The sequence below is a fragment of the Equus asinus genome, chromosome 10 (genome assembly GCF_041296235.1).
Source record: "Equus asinus isolate D_3611 breed Donkey chromosome 10, EquAss-T2T_v2, whole genome shotgun sequence".
NCBI classification, from domain to species: Eukaryota; Metazoa; Chordata; class Mammalia; order Perissodactyla; family Equidae; genus Equus; species Equus asinus.
This window is the reverse complement of record NC_091799.1, coordinates 17,306,991-17,325,231: the sequence shown is the minus strand read 5'-3', so window position 1 is coordinate 17,325,231 and position 18,241 is coordinate 17,306,991. Positions and strand designations below refer to the sequence as shown.

Genomic DNA, 18,241 nt, shown 5'->3' with positions numbered 1-18,241 from the left:
CCTCCAGAACCTGACTCGGGAACAAGCCGACTACTGCGTCTCCCACATGAAGCCCTACGTGGACAGCAAGGGCCGCGAGCTCCCCACCGCTTTCGACTACGTCGAGTTCACCCGCTCGCTCTTCGTGAACTGAGCTCCACTCCTAGGTTAGCTGGCCCACCACTGCTTGCCCTGCCGTCGCCTTGCTGCATGTCACCTCATCTCTGTGCTCTTAAGTATTCCACACAGTGTTACTTTCCAGTGTAACCTTAAACCTGCTTAGCTTGAGAAAAGAGAGTAGAAAATGGTGCTTCAAGAAACCGCTCTGGTCCAGTCGCAGTTGCCGTGTTGCTGTGGGGACCCAGATTCCTGTCTCGCAGCCAGCTGCCCCATTCCGACTTCAGAAAAGTTTAAGCAGCTGGCTAGCTCCCCTCTTGTTCTCCACTCCCCCACCCCCCAATTTTCTGTTTTCATGTAAAAGACAAATAAATGACTCTCCCCAAAAAGCTTGTCTTGTCTTCATTCAGCTTCCAGAAGAAACACACAGCTCAGCACAGATGGGGCCTCGCCCCCCTGCCTCTGTATTTAGGGACATTCCTGCCAGGACCCTGCTGTTGCTTTGCTGTCCTCAGGTGGCCACCTCCTCCGCCAGCTGCTCCAAGTCCTCCGTCTCCCGGGGCCCCTGTTCAGTGAACTCGCTGCTCAGCTGCCAGACTTTCACTGTGCCCTGGGCATCGCCAGCGGCCAGCAGCTGAGTCTGCTGGCGATTAAATTCAAGACAGTAGACAGGGCTGCCATCCTGGGTTTGCTTGATGGAAACTGTGGGTTTCTGGGAGCTTTTCTGGAGATCAAACAGTTGCACATCACCTTCAGGAAGAGAGATGCGTGGGGTGAGAGGGACCTTGGGCAGCGGCCTCTGAGCCTCTTCAGAGTTCCCCAGGCCCCTGAGAAGAGAAACTCGAGAGTCGAGGCCTCAGCACAAGGTCAGGCTGTCGCCCAGCTCAGCTCTCCTTCCCACGTGGGGGAAGTCCTCACCCACGTGCAGTCTTCCCCCCAGAACTCCAGGCACATGCTGGGCCCGTGCCGCTTGACCCGACCCAAGCGTGGTGCCCGCCTCCTACCTTCCCCAGAAGCAGCCGCAAACACCAAGGGGCGCACTGGGGACCAGCGCACAGCAAACAGGTACTTGGGGGACAGGCGCAGGGAGGTCAGGGCCTGGGCCTGCAGCATGGAGTACAGGTGGACGTGGCCGTCGGTCCCTGCGCTCAGGAAGAGGTTCCTAGACGGGATGCAGGGCAGAGCCAGGCAAGGGATGAGTGCTGGGGCCGTCCTGCCGGCCTCCTCCCGGGCTGTCAGGCTCCTGAAAAGCCCCCACCCCCAAACCTGGGGTCCTTGGCAGAGAGGGGCCAATTCCCTGGGGCCAGCCACCAGCGTTCTGGATACTAGGGCTCACGTGGGAAGACCTGGGCTCAGGACAGACTGCAGCCCTATGGCGTGGCCTGGAGGGTCCCTCCTTGTGCCCGAGGCCCAGGTTGGGGCCTTCCTACCTGTGGAAAGGCGAACAGCTCACGGAGTACACAGGACCGCCATGGGGAGAGAAGGTGAACTGTGCCGGGGCCCGCAGGAGCACAGAGCTGGGCATCCGTGTGAGGGCGGCCTCTTCCGCTGCCAGGGAACACTTGAGTGGGAAGCCGCCTTCCGTGCCCAGAACAAAAAGGCTGGGGTCAAAGCTGGAGAAAGCCACCGCTGTGGTGCCCACCTCGGTCTCCCCACGGGGAGGCTGTGGAGAAACAGCAGGACAGAGCTTAGGGCACTGGTCACAGTGTCTCAAAGGAGCCCAGGCACGCAAGTGGACACTGTGACCCGAGGAGGTCACGCAGTAAGTCATGGCTGGGCTGGTAGCACTGGTGCCCGCCCCTGCCCGCCCCCGCGGCTCACTGGCCCAGGGAGGTCCCACAGGCGGTGGCTGCCTCGGGGCCTGTCTGCAGGGGCAGCAACCTCAGCGTGGCCCCACCTACCTTCTTCAGCTTGGTGTTCCGTGGGAGCTGCTGCACGACCAGGGCGAAGCCCTCGGTGAGCTGCAGCTGGCCCGCCCCGACCCCCTGCCAGAGCAGCACCTTCCCGTCGGTGGCCACGCTCAGCACGCGGAAGTGGTGGCTGTGCCGGGGCTCGGGGAGCCAAACCACCTGGGAGGACAGGGTGCAGGGGCAAAGTGGAGAAAGCGATGCCTGCCCCCCAGCCCACTCCCCACCCCCACCCTGCCCTTCTCTTCCAGAAAAAAAATAGGGAGAATTCTGGGGGAGGCCTGGGAGCCGCATCACCCACCAGGTAGCAGACGCAAGGGTCCCTCCCCTAGTGCCAGCAGAAAGCCAGGACAGCTAGGAGCCCCGCACTGCAGCTCAAGGCCAGGAGGCTGGGATGGCCCTGGGGGTGGCTCCTGCTGAGGGCAGGGTGTGACTCATGCCCAGGGAGCTCCAAGAATGCTGAAGGCAGCTGTCCAACTGCAACTCCCTGGCGACCTTGCACAGCTGTGCCAAGCAGGCGCCCTCTCCCGCTCTGCCTCAAGGAGCAGGCCCATGACAGCAAGGCCCCGCTCCAAGTGGGGAGAGGTGGCCCCCCACCCACCGGGCAGCCCGCGGTGCTGACCTGGTACACGGGGTCTGTGTGTGTGTCGTCTGTCAGGCCCGTGCACCACAGCAGAGGGTCCTCAGGACGGCTGAGGTCCCACACCAGCACCTCGCCACTGTACAGCCCACCTGCGGAACCAGGCGGGCCTGAGCAGGAGCTGACCCCCACCCAGCAGCCCGGCTTCCTGGCCAGGCACCCACCCCACATGCCCACAGAGCAGAACTCAGAGCCACTTCCGTGAAAACGGTCCCTGAGGAGGACAAGTCCTGGTCCCCCAGGCCTTACACTCCGTCCTGCTGTGCCTGCCCCAGGAAGCTTCTCCCACTGCCAGGCTGCTCTCCCCGCCCAGCACCCTGCCGCTCCCTCCAGCTCCACCTGCCCGCTCCTACACCCCGTGGGCTCCCAGAGGGCGCCTGATTCACCCTGCCTCCTTCCTGGCAAGACCGCACCTCCGCGTGGCCGCGCCCTTCAAGACTCTGCTGAGGACCCGCCTCCACTTCCCCTGACCTCCACGCCTGGCACGGGCCCACTCAGCGTCCTCACCTGAGTCCAGGGGTCAAGGCGCCTGTGGTCTCTGCCTCCCAGGAGTCCTGCCCTGGCCACGCCCAGGGCTGAGGGCCCAGGGGACAGCTCCTCTTTGGCCGCCCTCTGCAGGGTGGAAAGCTCACCTGCAACGTGCGACGGCTGCGTGGGGTGGAAGGCGAGGCACATGACGGCGCTGGGCACCTCCACCACTGCCGACGGCTGCCGGGGGCTCAGGCCTCGCCGGTCCAGGTTCCAGGCACACACAAAGGACTTGAGGGTGCTCCAGTCTCCGTCATCCAGTCTGCAGATGGACATGTCTGAGCTGGCCCGGCCCCTGGGCTGGGCTTTATCCTGACTGCCCCCCATCCCCATCTCGCTCCTATCGCCTGACCCCTCTCCCCCAAAACCACCCTCAGACAGATTAGCCCGTGTCCCCATCTCACCCAGACACTGTACTGGGTATCAAAGTGGCACAGGCTCCTCCATGGCACCCCAAGGGCATGACTTTCTCTGGAAAAGGGTCCCGGGAACCAAAGATAGGTCTATGCAGTGGCAGAGTGGGGGAACCCCAGCCCATCAGAGAAAGCTCACGGAGAAGGTGGGAAGGCTGATGGCTGGTGGGCACTATGAGTCCTGGGCTCGAAGCTCCTCCCACTCCTGCTCTTTTCCTCCCAACCCGCTACCAACCCCACGCAGGCAGCCTGGAGAAAGACCAGCTCTGGGTCAACCCTTCACTGCACAGATGGGGAGACAGAGGCTCAGACGAGGGTCCAAGTGCCTCCCACTGCCCCACACCTACCCCTGCTGCCACTCACCGGCCATAGGCACAGGCCACCACAGAGCCAGTGGTGTTCCAGGAGACGCTGGTCACATGCAGACCCTGCCCTTGGGCTGGGGGGTAGCCCAGGGTGTGCAGGCAGGTCACCTGCAAGGGACAGACCGTCCTCAACCCTGAGCCCCAAAGCCACCCAGCAGGTAGCCTCATGGCCACCTAACCCACACCCAGGCTTGGGCCACCTGAAGCCCTGAAAGCTATTCAAGTCGACTCGCGGCCCTGGAGGAAGATGTGGAGCCGCATTCCGACACCCGCCAACAAGATGCTTCCAGAAACCCAGACGGAAGGGCCTTGAGAACCACGACAGATGCCAGCACCCAATCAGAGCTGGGCCTTGTTCCTACATCAGTTCTCACATCATTTCAAAAGCTTCGGCTTCTGGAACGGGATGGTAGTGATGGTTGCACAACTATGTGAATGTCCTCAATGCCATGAAACTGTACACTGAAAAATGGTTAAAATGGTAAATTTTATATGTATTTTACCCACTACAGAAAAATTTTCAAAGCTCTGGCATCTTGTTTCTCAGCCCATAGCAATGCCAGCCACAGTGAGGGGGTGGGCACGGACACGCCAGGAGGGGAGGTACACCACAGATCGAAACTCCTGTGAAAAGTTTCATGCTTCTTGACCTCAAAACCCCATTTAAGAAACTGTCCCATGGAAAGAATCCAAAATCTGTCAAAAGCTATACAGTGGGAACCCTTATGCACTGCCAGTGAGACTGCAGAATGATGTGGCCACTGTGGAAGCGAGCCTGCCAGCCCCTCAAAATGAGAAATGGTCACCATATGACCCAGCAGTTGCACCCCTAGGCACATATCCCAGAGAGCTGAAAACAGGTTCACACGAAAACACGCACAAATGTTCACAGCATTATTCATAACAGCCAAGACGTCCACCAGCTGACAGGCAAGTGCAGTGTGTCCCTACAATGGAGTATTACTCGGTCAGAAAAAGGAGTGAGGGAGCCATCCATGCCACGACGTGGATGAACTGCGACAACACTCCACTAAGTGGAAGAAGCCAGCAACATAAGACCACACCTCACAGGATTCCATTTATATGAAATGTCCAGAACAGACCAATCTAGAGAGACAGAAACTGGACTGGTGGCTTCCCGGGTTTGGGGACATGGGGAGTGACTGCTAATGGGCACGAGGTTTCTTTCTTGAGTGATGAAAATGTTCTAAAATTCACTGTGATGATGGCTGCACAACTTTGGGAATCCATTAAAACTCAGTGAACTGCACGCTTTAAATGGGTGAATTACACGGCGTGTGAATTAGGTCTCAATAGAGCTGTTATTTTAAAACAGAGCTACACAGCGGGGTGGGAGGTGGAGGGGGCATAAGGACAACTTTGGGGTCTGGTAACATGTGTTCTCTTGATGTGGGTTCTGGTTCCACAAATGTTTTCACTTTGTGAAAAGTCATGGACCTGAACACTCATATCTGTGCCCTGTTTTTTTCAGAGAGTGAGGAAGATTCACCATTAGCCAACATCTGTTGCCCCATCTTCCTCTTTTTTTTTTTTTTTTTTGCTTGAGGAAGATTAGCCCTGAGCTCACATCTGTGCCAATCTTCCTCCAATTTGTATGTGGGATGCCTCCACAGCATGGCTGATGAGTGGAGTAGGTCTGTGCCTGGGATCCAAACCCACAAACCCTGGACTGCTGAAGTGGAGCACACGGAACTTTAACCACTCGACCCCGGGGCCAGCCCCTCTGTGCACATTTTTATGTTATATTCAATAAGGTTTACATTAAAAATAAACTATAAATAAACTATAGGGGCCGGCCCGGTGGCACAGCGGTTAAGTGAGCACATTCTGCTTTGGCAGCTCAGGGTTTGCCGGTTCGGATCCCGGGTGTGGACATGGCACCGCTTGGCAAGCCATGCTGTGGTAGGCGGCCCACGCATAAAGTATAGGAAGATGGGCACAGATGTTAGCTCAGGGCTAATCTTCCTCAGCAAAAAAAGAGGAGGATTGGCAGCAGTTAGCTCAGGGCTAATCTTCCTCAAAAAAAAAATAATTAAAAAAAAATAAACTATATACTTTTTAAGTTACTTATCATAACACTATTTATAACAGCAATGATCAGTAGAATATAAAATCTAAAGATGAGACCATACAAGGAGGAAATTAGGGGATGGTGGGCTGGTCTACACCTTCCCTGTGGCGGCCACGTGTCCGCAGAGACTCAGCACAGCACGAAGGCGAATCTATCCGTATGGAAAGCAGACCTTGATAAACCTGACTCAAAAAAAGTTTATGGGGGCCGGCCCAGTGGCGCAGCGGTTAAGTGCACACGTTCCGCTTCTCGGCAGCCCCGGGGTTCGCCAGTTCGGATCCCAGGTACGGACACGGCACTGCTTGGCAAGCCATGCTGTGGTAGGCGTCCCACATATAAAGTAGAGGAAGATGGACACGGATGTTAGCTTAGGGCCAGTCTTCCTCAGCAAAAAGAGGAGGATTGGTGGCAGATGTTAGCTCAGGGCTAATCATCCTCAAAAAAAAAAAAGTTTACGGCTGCAACATTACGTGGCACTTTAGAAGGACAAGTGTGTAGTCTGTGTAGCAACCTGACAACACAGAACAGGCTTGGCTTCTGAGCAGAAAAGACCCTGACATGGACCGCAGCGACTCACAGCTGTCAGCAACCACGTGTGGGAAACAGCAGGGAGGAAGCGACCCAGCAGAGAGATGGAAGGTCCTGGTGGGAGGCCCCCAGCTGATTTCTTCCGTGTCTCTAACTTCTAAGTGTTCGACAATGCTGTCACACTGTTTTAGAATTCTGAAATTACGGTTCTGCATTTCGAGCAGCTTCTCAGCCTTGCTGGGGTGACAACAGCAGAGCCAGGACAGCAGCGGACGCCAAGGCCAACAGGCAGACGGCAGGAGCACAGACAGAGAACAGCCAAAATAATTCTGCTACAGGGAAATAAACAAGAAATTGGTGCAAAAGAAGACAAAGTGAGAGAGACTTGCGGCGGTCCAGTTGCGGAACGGGAAGACCTGAAGGCCCTCCTCCGGCCGGCGCTCGCGAGCGGCTCAGAGACTCGGGGCCAGCGGGGACTGCGCACGTGGCCACTCAGGCCGTGGTTCTCACCCTCCCCTGGTCACATGCTTCAGGAGGACACATTTCTAGAAGCGACATTGCCGCCTGGGCTGCCCACCGACAGGGGACTCGGATAAAGGACGCTGCGTCCGCGCGGTGGGACAGGAGGCGGCTGCTGGAAAGACAGGGGCACCTCCATACGGACTGACACGGGAGCTCTGGCAAGCGAGAAGGGTCACAAACAAAACGTCCCGTGCTTTCCATTTTTGTTTAAAATGTTCTTAATGACAACTGTAGCAACAGTAATGCTACACGTCAGTCAGCGCAGGGGCGACTCCAAAGGCCTGCGGACCGACGTCCCCTCTCACGGGCCACACGTGACAGGTCCTGTATGTCTATAAAGGCTGAATTTATTCTAATGGACACGTATTGCTTTGGTAATCAGGAAAGAATTGATACTTCTTAAGGGGGGGAAAGCATTACATACATGGACCAAATTAAGCCACAGAAATGTGGACAAGCCCTAAGAAGAAAGAACAAAAGCTCAAGCTCTCTGACCGCAACTGTAAAATGGGGCATCAGCAAGGCCCAGGAGGGTGGGAGGGAGAGAAGGCGTTAAGATCTGCGTTCACTGGGGTCTCCCCGCGCCCTGCTTAAAAGGAGACAAGGACTCCACTTTGGTGCGGCCTCGGCTACCGGTTTTCAGAGCGATTCTGAGGACTTCTCTCCAATAAATCGACTCTCCTCTATCCACCAATGCTTCGGGGGAAGAGGGCCGCTGTCCATGTGGAAACAGACAGAAGGAAGGCGCAAGAGAGGAAGGGGCCGAGAAGTCTTAGGACCTCTGAACACAAAGTTACTCATCTCCGTTTCTAAAGGAAGAAAACATTGTATTAAAAAAGTGTTAACACGCTGCTGAGGGAGCAGCCTGTCCACAGGCACCGCACGCTGGGAGGAGGAAGCCCAGCGAGAAGCAAAAGCCAAGAGCCCCTCGTTCACTCAGAGGCCTCTGATCTCGAAGCCTAAGATGTGCGTCCTGCTGGACATCTGTTTACGGGGTGACGGCTCTGAGCTGTCCCTCAAGAGCAGAAAAACGTGGAGACGCTGAAGTCACGAGAGCTCGGCAGTGAAACCACACAGACCAGGGCTCAAATTCCAGCTCCACCAGTTACAGCTGACGTGACCTTGAACGAGTCACTTAGCCTCTCTGGGCCTCATCTATGAAATGCAGATGAGACCAGCACTACCTCACAGTTGTCCTGAGGACCGACTGAGATGGCACAGAGAAGGCCGGCAGGCGTGATGCCTGGGGAGCCCCGGCCGAGCAGTCGGGAGAATAAGATCCCGAGTCAGACTGGCAGGTTCACACCCTGCCCGCGGCCTGATGGCTCGGTGTGACTCTGGAACAGCTGCGTCAGCTCTGGGCCTGCACTTCCCCAGCGTAAAATGGAGGTAACACCTGCCCCTACTCCAAGGGTGGCAACACGGCCCAACAACTCATCAGTCCTGTGACACTGAGCCCCACACCTGGCAAAAAGTCAGAGCCCAGGGGCTGCTGTTACTATTGTTGGTAATATTGTTTGCGTGGCACAAAAGACGGCCTCCCGACGGGGCGGAGGCTGAGCCGAGCCCCAGGAGGAGGGAGGCCCCCCCACCCGGCCCACTCCCTACCGTGCGCTGAGGCTCGGTCCAGTTCACAGAGAAGCCGTCGAAGGCGTGGCTGCGCCAGTTCCTGTTCAGCTCGCGGACCACCGTGGCCTCCACTCTCCGGAGGAAGGCCGCCAGCCGGGCGCTGTCGTGCCGGGGCGCAGGCAGCACGCCGGGCCCAGGGGCCTCGGTCTGCACCTCGGCGTCTGCGCGCTTCCGGGCCTGGGAGGCTGCATCGGCGGTGGCAACGCTGGCCGTCTGGCAACTCTTCTGGAGAAGGAGATGGAAACCAGTCACCAGCCAGCTGCCCTCCCGTGCCCCTGCCCAGGGTGCTCCCCTCCTCTGCTCAGCGCTCACCTGCTGGCTGCCGTGTCTCTGCTCACTCCGCCTACCCAAATCTGTCCCCTCCTCCTCTGACTGGCCCACCTTTCTCAGGAAGAACCCAATCTGTGTGGTGTGGTGGCGCTGACCCTCAGCCCTCCCCTGCTCCACAGAGATGGACGCACGACCTCCAGCTGGCCAGTCAGAGCACTCAGCCTCTCCTGCAGCCACGCGATGGCCAACAAGACCCAACGAGAGCCTGACCCAGGACTTTGGGTGACATCATCTGGAGGGGACGCAGGAGTGGCCTTTTCGAAGATGCTGACAGCAATAAGAATCCTGCGATCTTAGAGCCAGCAGTGGCCGTCCCCACCAGCACACAGAGAACCTCAGACGCCGCCGGAGCAGGACTCCTCGCTACCTGCCGTGTTCCAGGCAGCCCTGCGGTGGGCACCTTCCATGCACCCGGCTCAAAGGAGGCATGTGCGTCCGAGAGCTAGTCGGCAAAAGGTCAGCTGCTCCCCATCTGCCCCTTCTCTCCACCCTTCCCTGTCCCCAGTCCTTTGTCCCCTGTTCAGCTGGGCACAGGGACGGACATCAGACCAGGGAAGTCGACATAGCCTCCCTTTCTTATGGACACGACCAAGCTTCGCCAACTGAGGCCTGTATCACTGAGACCGTTGTCTACAAGAGGCCCTCTCCCGTGGCCACTAGCCAGACACCCGCACATGACAAGGCCCAGAGCCCATGCTCCCTGCTCCGGCATGGGGGTCGGGGCCGACCACCAGGTCAGTGCTGGCGAGCCCACAGGAAGGGGGCCGGCCCCACAGGGCAGCACTTGTTGGAACCTGGAGGCCTCAGCACTGTGCACACCTCCCCTTTCCACTCCATTAGCTGTCTCCGTGCCCGGCCACCTCCCACCAACCTGCAAGCTCCTCCCGCACAAGAACCCGGTCTCATCTGTCTTCACACGCGAGGGAACGTGCACACTGAGGAATTAATGGATGGGCACGGGGATCGGAAAGCGCACACGAGGAGCCAAAATTTCAAGAGACTGTGGGTGAATCTCAAACTTCCTGGAAGCCACAAAGATGGTAATAATGTTGGCTATTAAGTGCCAATTCAAGCAGTGTCCCTAAAGATTTACCCGTATCTTATTCATCCTCACAACCACCCTATGAAGCAAATCCTATTTGTGCATTACTCATGTTGGTACTGAGGCACAGAAAAGTTAAGTAATTCACCCAAGATCACACAGCAAAGAGGTGATCGCAATGGAGCTTGAACCCGGGCAGTCTGACCTGGGACACTGAATTGTCTCTCAGTCATAAACAGTCTAAAATCCTGGCCACTAATCACATCAGATGAACTCAAAACAATGTTCCTAAGAGAAGATGACATGAACGTCTCCATGCAGAAACTGACGTAAAATCACGGCCGCGAGCACTGTCCAGAGACAGGAGCACCCACTCTCCGGGTGTGTCTGTCCACATTCCTGATTCAGGCCAATGAGACACGCCGAAGCTCTAAGGACAATCTGTGGGGAAGAAAGCTCAAAGCCAACGCCACTGCACCAACTCTTCTGTCAACCGGTAAGAAACCTCTGCTCTCCTCCCGGCTCCGGGACACCTGAGCGGGCGCCCACAGTGCAAGACACACGCATCTGGCTGACCCTGACCTGTCTGGGGCTGAGGCCCCAATGCCCCCAGAAGGGGAGGGCTTGCCCTCGGCTCCCACCTAGGGCGGCGCCTTCCATGCCAGGTGGCGTGTGCCCAGAGCAGGGGTGAGGCTCCCGTCACGAGCCCCCGAGAAGTCAGAGGAGACTGGGGGTGGGCAGGGCCCTGGCTTCCCGGGCCTTGGCAGCCTGGGCCGGCCACTGAGCCCGTGCTGGGAGGGGCCGGGGGAGGCAGGACAACTCCCAAACCATGGGCCTCAGGCCTGCAGCAGCACGGGAGGCGGCAGGCCTCAGGGCGGAGCCCAGGGTGGCACCCAGCGCTCCTGCCCGTGAGGTCCCGCAGACACCCAGAATGTCAGGACTCCTGCGTCTTGCTGATGAAGGAAACTGAGGCCCAGAACGGTGAAGAGACACCTTCTAGAGAATCTGCCCACCACGCAAGGCCGTTTCTCAGAAAACCTCCTACCCACGCTACAGACTAGGCCCCAACACCAGGACTGCAGCCACGGACCCGGCGAGAGGGGACATTAACCCCGGCCAGGCCAACCAGGTTCTCGGGGAAGTTCAGAACAGAGATGAAGACTCAACGAGATAAATGGCACGTGCCTGGAACGGAAACATGGAACCTGGGTGCCAACAATCAGCCGGCGCCACCATGGGGACAGGAGTTGTGCAGAAACAGGCCTCGGGGGCTGCGAGGCAAGAGCAGAGCTGGGAGAGGGGGGAGGGCCCCCAAAGCCGTCTAGATTCTGGTTCCTGCCCCTTCCTCAGGACCAGCTGCACCTCCATGCTGAGCCAGGAAACTCCTCTGCATCTTGAGGAAAAGTGTCTGGGGCCAGCCCAGTGGCGTAGTGATTAAGTTTGTGTGCTCCACTTTGGTGGCCTGAGGTTTGTGGTTTGGATCCTGGACACAGACCTACACACCACTCATCAAGCCATGCTGTGGCAGTGTACCACATAAAATAGAGGAAGGCTGGCACAGACATTAGCTCAGGGCCAATCTTCCTCACCAAAGTAAAAAGGAAAAGAAGTGTGTGACAGGAGCTGATTTGGGCCGGTTTCCATTGCATGCTATCAGAGTCCTAAACCAATACCCAGGAGGGCTCTGGGAGGGCTCCCTGACCCCTAGACCACCACCGTACAATGTCTCACCCCTGAAAAAAGGTGGCTGGCCTACAGGACCAATTCCAGGAACACTTGTCATGACAGAGGAAATAGCCCCGTTGGGTCTCTTGTCCAGCCACCTGCCCACAGGCAGCAAGCAACAGTGGCCCGGAGGGGCGCCCTGTGAGAGAACGGGGGCTCTTCCCTGCCTTCAGCCTCAGAGGGGAAATGATGCCACGGTCAGGGGGGCTGACGTGCGATTCAGTCGGTCAGAACCCATCCAGCCAGAGACACCCGCTCACGGGGTGTCAGTAAGGGGTTGTGAGCATAATACGGTTACTTTCTCACTAACAATATACATTCTAGAGCACCTTAACCATCGATTGTAAAACACACAGATTATTTAGCAATGGCTCTTCAGGGGAAACTATGCTGGGCACACGTACGGGCGTGAGACACCTCTTCTTAAGATCTGTTAAGGTGGGGGGGACGCGTCCTATGGATGAGGACACATGGCGCCATACAGAGAATGTGTGACAGTCGGGATGATGTGCGGCTGAAGGCCAAGCCCCATTTCCCCCTGGGTGGCAGCACCGCCAGCAAACGCTGGTGCACAGCTTCTCGCTCTACCTGCCAACCGGCACCCCAGACTCCAGAGCAGAAAGGGACCCCAGAGGCCACTCCAGACCAGCGTTCTCAACAGAAGCACCTGGAGGCTGCTAAGGACAAACTGCTGCCTCCCCACCCCCTCCCCCCACAATGAGTTTCAGTCCCGTAGGTCCGGGGCGGGGCCTGAGAATTTGCTTAGCCACCAAACCCCCAGGTTACGCTGATGCTGCAGACGGGGAGGGGCCCAGACTCCAGATGCGGCCTTGCCCCTCACTTGTATGCTTCCTCTGGCCACCCCCAGGGCCCAGCATCTCTCAGCTCCCCTAGCGGAGCAGGTGGTGCTCACTCGGCCCCTTTCCTCCACTCCAGGCCGGGTGCCACCTGGGAAGGGGTGGGGTAGGACAGGGCTCCTCCGCAGAGGCTGAGGCATACTGCCAACGGAGAGCCCACAAAGGGACACTGCCTGGCCCGTTGGAGCAGCTTGTCTGCAACCTCAGCAAACCTGCACTCAGGTCCACCTCTGCGCCCCTTCCCAGAATTCCCCTTTTCCTCTGGTCCCCAGAGCCCTCCCTCCCATCGCCTTCCCCAGCAGAGTCCAGCACACACCCAGATGGCAGCTGGGCCAACTCCCGGCTAACTCAGGGCTCTTTCTGGAACACAGCAAACTCCTCCGGAGTAGACCCGAAATTTGATCCAGGGCTGAAGGACATTCTGATGCTAATGAGCAGAAGCAGGAGGTGTAGCAGGAATATCCTGGGCATAAAGTGGAGCTGAGCGGGTTTTGTGATGCAATACGGACAACTGCCTGGCGAGACCTCCGAGTGTGGAGTAAGCGAGCCCCAACCCGACGTCAGGAGCCCTCTTCTGCTGACTTGAACTCACCTCTCAGTCCATCAGGGCAGCAAAGAGCCCTCAAAGGAGGCCCTGGAGCTGCCAGTCAGCCGCGTGAAGAGGGCGATGACCATGTCCTCCCAGAGCTGGAGACGCTGTCCTGCCACACTGGCCTCGAGTCGCAGTCACTGCAGGCCATTCTGGGTTGTCTGCCTCCTTTAATCCCTTCACGTGTACTTGGGGGGAAAATCTAGTATCAAAATTGTCCGGCAGGGGCTGGCCCCGTGGCCGAGTGGTTCAGTTCTCGTGCTCCGCTGCAGGCGGCCCAGTGTTTCGTTGGTTCGAATCCTGGGCGCGGACATGGCACTGCTCATCAAACCACGCTGAGGCAGCGTCCCACATGCCACAACTAGAAGGACCCACAGCGAAGAATATACAACTATGTACCGGGGGGCTTTGGGGAGAAAAAAAAATAAAATCTTTAAAAAAAAAAACTGTCCAGCAATCTCCAAAAGGCTGAGAACCACGGATTTAAATCTTGAAAATCTGTAGGAGGCTAGACCCCAGGTTAAAAGGAAACGCCCTCCAGCATGGGGTGCCATGAGTGTGGAGACCGCCAAGGCGAGGGCGGGCCGGCAGGGAGGCTGCAGAGCCTAACTCCAGGCAGGAGGGGAGAAGGCAGCAAGCCTGCCGAGGACCACAGGACGTGAGAAAATCATTTGCCTTCGGGAGATGCAAAAGGACACGAGACCCTCTCCCTGCCCTCTGGGAGCGCACAGCCCAAAGGAGACAGACCTGAACGCCCAAGATGCAGCCACTGATGAGAAAGCTCTAGAACTAGACAGTGGTGATGACTGCACACTGTGAATGGAGTGGATAGCCCTGAATCGTACACTTCAATGTGGTAACTTTTATATCACACATCTTTTACCACAAACAAGGGAAAAAACACCGGATGTTCTGATGGGATCAGAAGGGGCTTCAGAAAGGCAACCGCCACAAAGGAGGTCGGATCAACCAGCAGCTCTCAAGTTTTGCTATGCGTTGCAATGACCTGGGAGCTTGTACAATACCAGATTCCCCAGTCACGCCACATCCCAAGTTAGCCAGAATCGCTGGAGGTGGGACGCAGACATCCATCTTTTTCAAGGCTCTCCAGGCATTCCAGGGTCAGGCAAGGTTGAGCGACAGTGGACGAGCCGGGTCAGCACGCTCAGGAGGCGCCTATCTCAGAGCTGGACCGGCCGCTGGACTCAGAACCCCCTCCACCCCAAGGCACTGCGCTTTCAACCTGCTGCCCCGTCAGCATCTCATTTAACCCCACAGGAAGTATTCTAACAAGACCCACTTGGCAGAAGAGACCACGGAACTGGTCCAAAGCCGAGCACCGAAAGAGTCCGTGCACTCAAACCAAAGGCCAGGGCCCTGTCCCTCTGAACAGATCAGAAGACGACAAGAAAAGTCAAGTCAGGCAAAGACCGCTAATACTAAAAACAAATCCAGTACTGGAACATGCAAGTACACTCCGGTATTGCACGGCAACATGGCCAATGTTCGCCGTCTCCAAAGGAACTTACAAAAAATTAGGAAACTGTATAAAAATTTAGCTGAAACACTCACAGCGTTTATTGATAAGAGAAAAATGGGAAATAGCCTAACAGCCCATCAAAAGGGACTGGTTAGGGGCCAGCCCAGTGGCGCGGCAGTTAAGTGCGCACATTCCGCTTCGGCGGCCTGGGGTTCACTGGTTCGGATCCCAGGTGCAGACGTGGCACGACTTGGCACGCCATGCTGTGGTAGGCATCCCACATATACAGTAGAGTTAGATGGGCATGGATGTTACCTTAGGGCCAGTCTTCCTCAGCAAAAAGAGGAGGATTGGCGGCAGATGCTAGCTCAGGGCTAATCTTCCCAAAAAAAGAGGGACTGGTTAAATAAAACGAAGTTATAAACAAATTTTTTAAACACAGAAAGATGTTCAGAGTGTATTAAGTGAAAAAAATGGGTCGACAAAATGTTAGGTACAGTGTGATTCCATTTTTGTAAAAAAGAAAAACGTGGGGGAAAACAGACAAAGCAGAGATGGGTCAGGTACAAACCAAATGGCCGGGGAATGAGATTGTGGGGTGATTTTTGTTTCCACTCTTTTTGCTTATCCAGATTTTTTCTAAATTTTGGACACAGATAACTTTTATAAAGAGAAGAAAGTTAACTTGGAAAAAGCAACTTACCACTTTCTTCCGCCTCTTGCAACATTCTTACAACTTAATAAAGAATCTCGTGGCAAGACAGGAGAGGCTGAGGCAAATGAACCAACCTCAGAGAGGAAGGCGTGCACACCTGGGCTATCAGAGTCAGTTCTCAGAACCCGACAGGTTAAAACCTTAGCTACAAGAAAATCAACAGGCTTCAATCTCCTTCTCTGGGGGGAGAAAGAGAGTTCGATTGAATCAGAGGTTCCCAGCCTGGTCTTCTAAAATCTGAATCTCCAGCCAGCAAGAGCTATTTCAAGTACTTTTCTAAAGGCCAGTGAATGTGAATTATACATTAACCTGTGCTAAGGATGGACAGACATAACTAAAATATCCACTGTCTGCTTTTAACTAGAACATTCCTGGGCAGCACAATTTAGTGGGAAGTGCTTTGAAGCCAGAGCAAATGCTGGCTTGAGACCTGCAGACAGTTGACCGAGGCAGGAAAACTGTCCCCAGGGTGAGACTTCAGGGAAACCTCACTGGTGTTGGTGACGACCTGGGGTCTGCAGGTGGCAGGCTAAGCCTCAGTTTTCTCTTCTGGGAAATGCGGGGCGCCCCTGCAGTGTTCCTCATTTTCACGGAGGAAAAACCAATATCCTTACAACAGGCCCTACTTGACCTGTCTCTGCTTACCCTCTCCAACCTCACCAAGGACCACTCTCCCTTCCCTCATTCCTCTCCAGCCCCACCTGCCTCCTCAAACACACCCGATTTACTTCAACCCCACGGCCTTTGCATTTGCCATTTGCTCTGCCTGGACGGTTCCGCCTCAAGTATCCACTTGGCTAACTCTCCCACTCCTCCAAGGGTTTGCTCAAATGTCACCCTTTCAATGAAGCCCACCCTGCAACCCACCCGCTTACTCCCCACCCTAGTCCTTCTAAGCGCTCACCCTGCGTTTTCGTTTGTCCACGGCACGATTCACTTCCTAACACGCCACAGACCCTACTTATTGCATCCGTTGTGCACCTTCGGTCCCTGCAAACACCGGCCCGCGGAAGCTCCAGGAGGAAGCTCCTTCCCGAGGAATCCCCAGCGCCAGCAGCTCCCTGCGCACAGCAGGCGCTGAGTCTGCACGCAGACCCCCAGGAGACCTGACACCCGCCAGCCCTGCCTCCCCCCGACCCAAGAACCTCGTTCTGCGTGCTTTTGATTAAACTACTCGAAAGCCGGCGTTTCACGACCTTAAGATGCAGTTTGGTCATTTTTAAAACGCAAGTTAGTTTAAAATGCCCAAAAACTGCAGAAAATCCTTCAAGACGTGAGATCTTTAGAGGTTTTAAAGAAAAACCCCTTTTGTTGCTGTTCAAAGACTGGGGAATCTGGGACGAGATACCCCACGGGTCGGTTTCTGGGGACTAAAATATAAAAATACAACGGCGGGACGGCGGCACCTGGCCCGGCGGCCGCGCGGGGCCCCTGCCCGCGCCCGCCCGTGCCCGCGCCCGCGCCCGCGCCCGCGCCGGGCCCGCACCCTCACCGTCTCCCCGCGGAAGCCCTGGGCGTCCCTCCACCGCGACGGCACGGACGCCACGCCCAGGGTCTCGTCCTGCAGCGGCCCCGGCCGCCCGGGGCCCTCTGCGCTCGCAGCCCCGCCTGTCGCCAGCTTCTCAGCACCCGCGCTTCCCGCCGGGCCGAGACGCCAGGGCCGCGCGCGGGTTGCCATGGGGACGGCTCCGCGCCCCGCCCCCCGCGCTGGCGCACTCCAACGCGACCTTTGCCCCTGCGCCTCCCTCAGCATGCTGGGGAGGTGAGGCTATGGGCGCCATTTTTGAATTGGTCAGAGAGCCGACTTCAAGATCCGAGAAAAAGAGAGAAACTCTTCTTTTCGGCCAGTGCGACAAAGCATGACGGGTTTGGGATACCCCATCCCCAGAAAGGCCACGCCTGGGGCATGCGCGGCTGTTCCTGCGGGGGGAGGGAAGTACGGAAGTGAGGCCTCGTGCCAGCATCAAAGATGGTGCTGAGCGGCCAGGTGCAGAGGCTAGTGCGCGAGGCTGCGGCAGCGGCGGCCGGGCGAGTCGTGGGGCCTGGGGGCGCCGAGCCGGCCGGGCAGCCTGGTGCTCCTGGCAGGGCCGAGTGCCGCGCGGGTCCGGTTGGCGGCCACCTCGAGGCCAAGCGCTCGCCCTCTGATCCTCGGGTTCTGCCTCAATAGAATGGTGACCTAAAATCTCCATATGCGGATCCAGAGCATGGTTGAATAGTTGGAAGGCCCAAATGAGGTCGAATTGAAATCGAAATTAAAGAACCGAGTAACTACCAGTTCTTGAGTGTCTACCGTGTGTCAGGCGGAGCCCAGAGCTTAACGTATGTTGATCTTATTAAGTCCTCCAAACAGCTCTATACAGAAGCAACTGTTATATATCGCACTAGGGTGCTGATGGTCCCAGGTCACCCAGCAAAGCCCTCAGCACGTTTGTCCCAGACCCGGCAGGCGGCTGTTTGGACCCAAAGCCCGGTTCTGAGTCTCATGGCAGGAATCCTCGGCAATGTCTTCTGGGCCGCTTTCCTCCTATCCCCCAACTCTCAGGGGTGGAAACCCACCCAATTAGGGGCTCCACCGCACGACTGAGTCCTCCTTAGGACCCTGTTCCAGGCAAGGCCTTGAGGACCGATTACATTAGCAATGCTGAAAAAAAAAGAAATGCAATAGAAATTTCTTCCAAGAAAGAGTAAAACCAGCCAAATTTCCCATGTGAGGCCCTCTTAACACTACAAGAAGGGCAGGCCCCATGGCGCAGTGGTTAAGTTCCGAGTGTTCCCGTTTGCCC

The 18,241-nt window shown here is 56.8% G+C and overlaps 2 protein-coding genes across 19 annotated transcripts in view; one reads left to right on the top strand and one right to left on the bottom strand.

The window, feature by feature from the left end:
* Window positions 1–485, top strand: part of SPTAN1 (spectrin alpha, non-erythrocytic 1) — a 63,371-nt gene extending 62,886 nt beyond the window's left edge. For all 18 annotated transcript variants that reach the window (XM_070518618.1, XM_070518617.1, XM_070518611.1 and 15 more), the window contains one exon: window positions 8–485. In XM_070518618.1, coding sequence (XP_070374719.1) covers window positions 8–133 — 126 coding nt within the window. In that variant the 3' untranslated portion in view covers window positions 134–485. The remainder of the gene's footprint in view (window positions 1–7) is intronic.
* Window positions 483–17,172, bottom strand: DYNC2I2 (dynein 2 intermediate chain 2). Its single transcript, XM_014863543.3, has 9 exons — window positions 16,951–17,172; window positions 8,700–8,945; window positions 3,948–4,057; window positions 3,276–3,433; window positions 2,626–2,735; window positions 1,998–2,165; window positions 1,527–1,759; window positions 1,101–1,258; window positions 483–846 (listed from the first exon to the last, which is right to left on the bottom strand). Exons 1-9 carry the CDS (start codon window positions 17,134–17,136, stop codon window positions 608–610), a joined length of 1,608 nt encoding a protein of 535 aa, XP_014719029.3. The 5' UTR covers window positions 17,137–17,172; the 3' UTR covers window positions 483–607.
* Between the last annotated feature and the right edge of the window lie 1,069 nt (window positions 17,173–18,241).